This window comes from Megalobrama amblycephala, linkage group LG1, assembly GCF_018812025.1.
Source record: "Megalobrama amblycephala isolate DHTTF-2021 linkage group LG1, ASM1881202v1, whole genome shotgun sequence".
In the NCBI taxonomy this organism is placed as follows: Eukaryota; Metazoa; Chordata; class Actinopteri; order Cypriniformes; family Xenocyprididae; genus Megalobrama; species Megalobrama amblycephala.
Window position 1 is genome coordinate 62,010,839 of NC_063044.1, and position 8,079 is coordinate 62,018,917.

Consider the following 8,079-nt stretch of genomic DNA (forward strand, 5'->3'; position numbering starts at 1 on the left):
CACATCTCTAAGCATGTTTGTGTGTGTGTCTCTGTGTGTGCGTATTGGATTTTGGCTGATCTGGAATGTAGCCACATGAGGGACTCATTTAAAGTCTCCAGAGCTGGGAAATGGGGTTCTCTGTTTAACCTTCAGCGGGTCCACAAAAGTGCCAAAGTGCCCGTCTTTCTTAGACCGGCCGGAGCCGATACGTGATTTACATGCACAGTTCAGCAGGCTAAAAGCATTCTGAAAATTGCAAAGTTGGATTGGCTAAGATTGATTCTTGTACAGACGTTACACTCTGATGTGTTTCTCTCCAGTGTGAATCCTTATCATGTGTTTCCAAGGTTTCAACATATAGCACCGTGTCGTTTCTGCTGTAATATTACGAATGAATCTTCTCCTTTGTGTGAATCTTCAGGTGTTTCTTCAGGACTGATGCTCAATGTTCACCGCACTGATCACAGTTAAATGGTGTTTCTTTAGAACGAGAAGGCAGATGTGATTTCATTGATCCGCTTCTTCCCAGTGTGAACTCTCATGTGAATATCCAGCCTTTATTTACATGCATATGCGTTTTTTTTTTTTTTTTTTTGGCTTGTTTTTCTTTTCTTGTTCATGTCCATCAGGCCTTGAAGAAACATTAAATCATGTGAGATTTCAAATGAGAGACAAACATGAAATGAAAAGTGAAGCTCAAAGTCAAGATCATGATGAGTTCAATAGTCATTTTAATCCCGTCAGATCTGCTCGACAACTGCTGTGTCACGATTATGATCTATTTTAATGTCATGCAGATGATTTGTGTTATAAATCACTAGTTTGGTCATGAAGCTCTAGATGGAGCAATGTGACGCCAGGCACGACTCAAGTGTTTTTTGCTAGTTTCAGTCCGACGCAATTATCATTTTCACGTCCTGCGGCACTTTGTTCAAATAGCAAATGCAATTGCGCTCATCAGTGTGCTGGTCTAAAATGAGATGTGTTCAGGCGCATTGTTGTCGTGTTGCTATTTTGAGGCAACTGAAATAGACTGCACCATTGACCAACTGAAACCTGGTCTAAAGTCAATGGTGCAATCATTTTTGTTATTTAAAGAGAGTGTTAGTTATATGTGCCTATTGGTGAGTGTACAACATGTGTACACTCTGCTTATTACACACGCAGCAGAACACAAACATGCCAAATATTAAAAATAAAAGGATTCCTCTCTGGAGAAGCGTTCAGTTTTTCCGCCTGCTAAGTCTGCCATGTAAATAGCGAATCCGCCATGGTGCAAGGGCAGCTGGCTTTTAAAGGGAATGGGAGATGAGACTCAGATTGGTTTATTGCATGTTACGCACAAGACACATCCATTACTTATTAAGAGAATAGTGACACTTTTTTCAGTTGACCATTTTTTTCGGTCGTTAAACTAGCAAAAGTGGATTCGGACACGCCCTAAGTGGTTCAGACTAGGGCTGTCAAAATGGCTGAAAAGCTAAATTCGAAATTCTTTCTGAAATATTTGCAAAATTCAAATTATGTTCGAATTCTAAAGGCAATACTTAATGTTAGAGGAAAAAAGTGCTTTATTGTCTGCTATGCCCACAAGAGAGCGCAACCGAGCGCAATAAGCAAAATACACCAAATCAAGCATGCATCTTTTATTGAAATGAAATGACATTCACTTTTTTTTTTCAAACAACTGTTTTTAAATAAAAGATGTCATTAATGTGCATGCAAGGTAACAAAAAGTGCATAAAAACTTTAAGTACATCACGACACTAACCTGAGAAAACAGACAGTGTAATGTTTGTATTACATGAACACAAAATAGCGACCTGCCTTTCAGAAACAATCCGCTCACTACACATTGCTCGTCAAAACAACAGAAGGTGTTTTTTTTTTTTTTTTTTGACAATGCTGATGAAAACATGCGCTCAGCTCTGGGGGTGTGTTTCCCGAAAGCATCGTTAGTCAACTATGGCCGTATGTCCCACTGAACTCTCTTGGTAACGACGGAACTTGGGACCATAGTTCGCTTTGGGAAACGCACCCCTGACCGATGTGGCAGCCTGGCAGGTATGGTCAAATATGTCTTTGCCAGCTGCGCAATGTGTGGAAACAAACATACCGCACGGTTTTTGACACCAACTGAGAGGGGTTTCGTCAGCGGGTAGCGTAGCTTCTCTTTCATACATATCCATCTGCTCCAAAGGCCTGATGCCTTCTTCAGCACTGCTTAGGGTCTGACTGCATATGCCGTCGAACTGGTTGGCCATAGCAGACAGCGCAGTCTTTTTTTCTTGCGTCAACATCAGCGCGCTCACTTTTTGACTCCATTATATTTATCACATTAATGCACCCTGCACCGCGCTATACTGGATGACATAAACAAACTGCGTCAGTTACGTAATCATGGCTTGTGCTCCTCTTGACACTTCAAAAATTCGAATGCACGGGTTTTACATTCGAATGTGCCTTTTTTTTTTTTTTTAATTCGACGAATATTCGAAATTCAATTTTTTTTTTGACAGCCCTAGTTCAGACCATGCGCTTAAATTGCTAAAATAGGGCCCTATGAGTTATATTTAATATCAATCAATTGAGGGAACAGGTGTTCTTTTAAGGAAGGGGGCCTCAGGGACACAGGTTTGTGAACCAGTTTTAGATCAGCGGTTTCTATGAAGGATCCAGAGAACATGCATCAGTTAATCAAATTTGCACACTCCACTGCACAAGATGCCTTCTGACAAGATGGCCGCAACACCTGTGTCTTCTGATAAGATGGCTGGCATAACAAATGCTGCGTCCCAATTCGCATACTATCCATCCTAAATAGTATTCGAAATAAAAAATAGTATGTCCCAAATCGTAGTATGTTGAAATGAGTATTCCAAAAATACCCAGAATGTCTACTTTTTCCAGTTAGAATTCGAAGTGCAGATCCGTGCACACTTCTAACGGCTAATATTGCCCATAAGACTGTGGCGACCAGGGCGGGTGAGAGCCGTGAGGGAACGGCGCGAGGCCAGTGACGCAAGTGATAACGAGCATCACCTGGGAGGCGCACCGGCCTTGAGTCTCTCACGGAGGAGCTCCGGGAGCATAAAAGGAGGAGTGACGACCGTGAAGGACGAGAGAAGACCAGGCCTAGACTTTACGTTATGTTTTATTATGTTTGTGTGGCCGGCAAACGTCCGCGAGGGTCTGCCGGCATTACTTTTGTTTTGTTCTTTGTTTATTTTGAATTAAAGTTTTGTTTGAATGTTAAAAAAAAAAAAAAAAAAAAAATTCTGGGTCCAGTTCCCAGACACACTGCCGCTCGGTCCTCAGCCTGCCAAGAGGCTCTTCCGGCCGGTGATGGCTCCTCCGGTTGAGGGCAGCTGGCAGCGAGTCCCCCGTCCCCTGCTCCTCCCTTTCATGGCGGACGGCAGCAGGCTCCGGCCCATGGCGGACGGCGGCGACTTCTCCGCTCCCTCCTGGACGGCAGCCACCCCACCTCGTCCCAGGAGCACGGCATCCGGGTCTCCGTCCCACCTTTCACAAGGCTCCAGTACCACCGCCTCGGGCAGCCTCTCGCAGTCTTCACTCCCGCACTGCCCGAACTCCGCAGCACCGCGATCCCCCTCAGCAGCGAGGGCTCTCCGACAGCATGTCCCTCCTTCCTCCCGGGTTTCGGCACCAATGTAACGCAGTTCATATATACGGGAAGAAGGAGGCGGGAACCGGCGAACATTCAACAAAACTTTAATACCAAAATAAACAAATACAAAACGAAAGTAATGCCGGCAGACCCTCTCGGACGTCTGCCGGTCACACAAACATAATAAAACATAACATAAAGTCCAGGCCTGGTCCTCTCTCGTCCTTCACGGTCGTCGCTCCTCCTTTTATGCTCCCGGAGCTCCTCTGTCAGAGACTCAAGGCCGGTGCACCTCTCAGGTGATGCTCGTTATCACTTGCGTCACCGGCCTCGCGCCGTTCCCTCACGGCTCTCGCCCGCCCTGGTCGCCACAAAGACATTGCGCTGTGGACGAGGATTCGATTAGAACTACAAATACGAGTAAAAAGTGTTAAAAACTACAAACATGACACACGTGCGAGGTCCGATGGTAAGCAGAGAGTTAAAGAAAAAGGGGCTTGAATGATACATAATCAGTATCCAACCTGACGAAAAGATATTTATTAAATGTTATCCACATTATATTTCATCTGCAACAGCATTGTGAACTTTTATAACGATGCGTTTCGTCATTAACTTTTAAATGCATCATTATGCAAAGATGAGGAGAGTTCTCTGCATGAAAGACCCATGAGTGGCAGATAAACGTGTGACTACATTTCTCTCTGAAACGGTAGGAAATTAAATTCAATGTGGAGGATTTTAACTGTGACAAGATGATTGACAGGGCAGTTTAAATAGTTACAGGTTGCATAAATAAGCGACAGAACGTCTGTTAAAGACACAGTTATGACAAGGTAGTATGTCCCAAAGCTTGCATACTCTTCTGCTACACACTCAAAAGTATGTACTTTTTCTTTACAAAAACAGTACATACTTTTAGGACGTAGTATAAGTAGGCGAATTGGGACGCAGCAAAAGTCTCGAGCCAAGATGGCTGCCACGATTGAGCCCTCAGCCAAGATGGCTGCCATGCCAAAATCTCTCCAGAAAAAGTGACTTCCTCGTAATAAGAGTTTTTTGCAATAAGTATATACTTATAACTCAATATCTCATAATAATGTAAAAAAATTGAAGCAGATAACAAGCAACCACCAAAATGTCCTGTTGCTCATCATGGCTGTTAGTAAACTTTCACAGAAGACACTTTACTGCTCATAAAGATGAAGAACTTACTGTGATTTCAGACTGTGATTGTTTTTCATTTGAGTGAATAATGAAGATAACTGAACAAACCTCTTCCCGCATGGATCGAGGAGATTCCGTTTCTCCACTTCATGGATCTTCATGTGTTTCTTCAGGTGAGTTTTAATAGAGAAACTCTTTCCACACTGATCACACGTGTGCGGCTTCTCTCCAGTGTGGATCCTCTCATGTGTTTTCAGAGATGATGACACACTGAATCTCTTGTCACAGTATGAACACATGTAAGGTTTTTCTCCAGTATGAATCCTCTCATGTGTTTTCAGATGTGCTAACTGACTGAATCTTTTGTCACAGTGTGAACACTTGTAAGGTTTTTCTCCAGTGTGGATCATCTCATGTGTTTTCAGATTTTCTGACAGACTGAATCTTTTGTCACAGTGTGAACACTTGTAAGGTTTTTCTCCAGTGTGGATCCTCTCATGTCTTTTCAGAGATGATGACACACTGAATCTCTTGTCACAGTATGAACACATGTAAGGTTTTTCTTCAGTGTGTATCCTCTCATGTGTTTTCAGATGTGCCAACTGACTGAATCTCTTGTCACAGTGTGAACACTTGTAAGGTTTTTCTCCAGTGTGAATCCTCTCATGTGTTTTCAGAGATGATGACAGACTGAATCTCATGTCACAGTGTGAACACTTGTAAGGTTTTTCTCCAGTGTGAATTCTCTGATGCAGTTTTAAATGGTTTATTGTAGTAAACATCTTCTCACACTCAAAGCACATGTACTCTCTCACACCAGTGTGAATTTTCTGATGTTCTCTCAAATTTTCTAGACGTGAAAAACTCTTTCCACATTCAGAACAAGAATGTGGCTTTTCCTTAATATGAACTCTCAGGTGTTTCTTCAGGGATGATGCCGTAAGAAATGTTTTGTCACATTGATCACATATATGCAGCTTCTCTCCAGTGTGGGTCTTCATGTGAACATTAAGATATGATGATCGTGCAAAACTCTTTTCACACTGATCACATGCATACGGCTTTTCTCCGGAGTGGATCCCTCTGTGCAATTTAAGGTGAGTTTTTTGTGTGAAACTCTTCCCGCACTGATCACAAGTGAACGGTCTCTCTCCAGTATGAACTCTCACGTGAATCTCAAGACTTGGTTTGGTTGTGAAACTTTTTTCACACTGATCACACATGAATGGCTTCTCTCCTGTGTGGATCCTCATGTGAAGGTCAAGATATTTTTTGTCTGTGAATCTGTTTCCACATTGATCACATGTGAAAGGCTTCTCTCCGGTGTGGATCCTCATGTGAACCTCAAGATTACGTTTGCATGCGAAACTCTTTCCACACTGATCACACATGAATGGCGTCTCTCCTGTGTGGATCCTCATGTGAATGTCAAGATATTTTTTGTCTTTGAATCTGTTTCCACATTGATCACATGTGAAAGGCTTCTCTCCGGTGTGGATCCTCATGTGAACCTCAAGATTATGTTTGCATGTGAAACTCTTTCCACACTGAGTGCAGGTTGTAGATTTCTTGGCTCTTCTTTTCTTTAAAAATGACTTTTTAGTCTTTGAGCGACTCAAAGGTTTTTCTCCAGGTTTATCATGATGTTCCTCCTCCACTTCACTCAGTTCTTCACTCTCCTCCATCAGCTCTGAAAGAAAGACAGCAAACATTATACTTTCATATGATCACTAAGAGTGAAGTGAGTGAAGGGAAGAATGGGTAGAATGGACTGAAGTGGGGGAGAAGAAACAAATGTGAAGCAAGAACAAGAAGGTAAAAGCTTTCCCCCATCTTCACTCTGTGGCCTGTGAAAACAGATGCCTGTGTGTGTTTGTATTGTTCGTATCTCAGGAGATCGAAGTATCTGAGGTTATTTCAGCCTTACGCTGTTACTTCTGACATGTTTTCCCTCCTTTCCTTCCCACCACAACTTGATCCTAGAGAATTAGTCAATCACAGGTGAATCTCGAATCTCACTTTTCTGTCAAAGAAACAGGCAGCATCATAACAACTATGCTATTTTTTAGAAAGTAATGGTATCTGTGAGGATTTCCCATCAGGATTTAGACCGTACCATAGTACTGAGACTGCTCTCATTAGAGTTACTAATGATTTGCTCTTATCATGCGAAGCAGACAAAGGACGTTCCTTTTTAACATGGAAACGCCAAAAGTAAGTTTTAAATCTTATTTACAATATGTATTTGATAACCTATTGATTTAAAGCGAAATTTGAAAGCTGTGCGCTCTTATACGAGCTGAAACTTTTCTAACAGGCAACATCATCTTTCACTCGTGATACAGAGCTGATGAAGAGGAAGTTTGCTTGTAACAGGGAAAACACAGAAAGTAAGTGTTTTTAGCCTAATTTAAAACATGCATTTCATGTCATTATATTGATAGATGCAGATTAAATAACTAACGAAAGTAAAGTTTTTGGTGCAAAATCAGTGACCCAAAGTTTAGGCAGGATTGTTTCATGAACTTTAAAAAAAAAATTACCTCATTTGTTTTGCATATAAATTTAGACGCGTCTATCTCTGTCTTCAGAAGCATCATGTTCATCCACGGCATCAACATTGATTTTTAACAGTCCCTCTAGAAGGAAACCAAGGCTGACAGATGAGTGTTCTGATAAACAAGCATCTTATACTAAACAAACTATCTTATACCTTCGCCAGAACACCTACCGTAATTAATTAAAATTTTTGGATGAATAATTTACTTTGAAATCGGTCAGTTCAAGTCTTAATGTAACCAAAATAGTTTCTTGTTTGAGTCATGAAAGTCCAAGATGATTGAAATTTTTCCAGCATAAACACATAGTATTATTTGTAATTGGTCTGGTTTTGTTATCTAACCAACATTCCAGGATTTTTCGAGAAAGTTGGATCTGAACAGCCTTTCCTGCTCTGTGAAACAATGCACTAAACTTTACTGTTAGCAACTGAACACAACTGATCCACGCATATCCTGCAACTGTTTTTCTCCTGCTGAATGTTGTGTGAACTCGAGCACTGCTGTACTGTTGCAGAGTCGAAGGTACTGAATCAACGTCACTGACACCAGACTCACATTCACTGACATGTACAGGACTTGAATTATTACAGAACATTTGATAAGCAGCTTCATAATTCTGATGACCGACTGATGCCTATATTGTGCCTTCATCATTTATTTTAAAACTCAACCTTTCTTGATGTAAAAGGTGCTTGTTCGTTAATAAAGAACTAGTTTGTTAAATCAACTGTTTGCATTTGG

General features: G+C 41.6%; 1 protein-coding gene across 1 annotated transcript; it reads right to left on the bottom strand.

Annotated features, from left to right (window-relative positions):
* Nucleotides 1–254: 254 nt before the first annotated feature.
* Nucleotides 255–6,741, bottom strand: LOC125278255 (gastrula zinc finger protein XlCGF57.1-like). Its single transcript, XM_048207273.1, has 2 exons — nucleotides 4,886–6,741; nucleotides 255–613 (listed from the first exon to the last, which is right to left on the bottom strand). The coding sequence occupies exons 1-2, from the start codon at nucleotides 6,487–6,489 to the stop codon at nucleotides 544–546; spliced, it is 1,674 nt and encodes a 557-aa protein (XP_048063230.1). The 5' UTR covers nucleotides 6,490–6,741; the 3' UTR covers nucleotides 255–543.
* Between the last annotated feature and the right edge of the window lie 1,338 nt (nucleotides 6,742–8,079).

What these genes read in the sequence shown, in the direction of transcription:
- LOC125278255 (XM_048207273.1), bottom strand. Translation starts at nt 6,489, where the DNA reads ATGTTTGCTGTCTTTCTTTCAGAGCTGATGGAGGAGAGTGAAGAACTG. An exon ending in CTCGATCCATGCGGGAAGAG is followed by an intron (nt 614 to 4,885) that starts GTTTGTTCAGTT and finishes TGTTTCTTCAAG; the next exon opens with GCCTGATGGACATGAACAAG.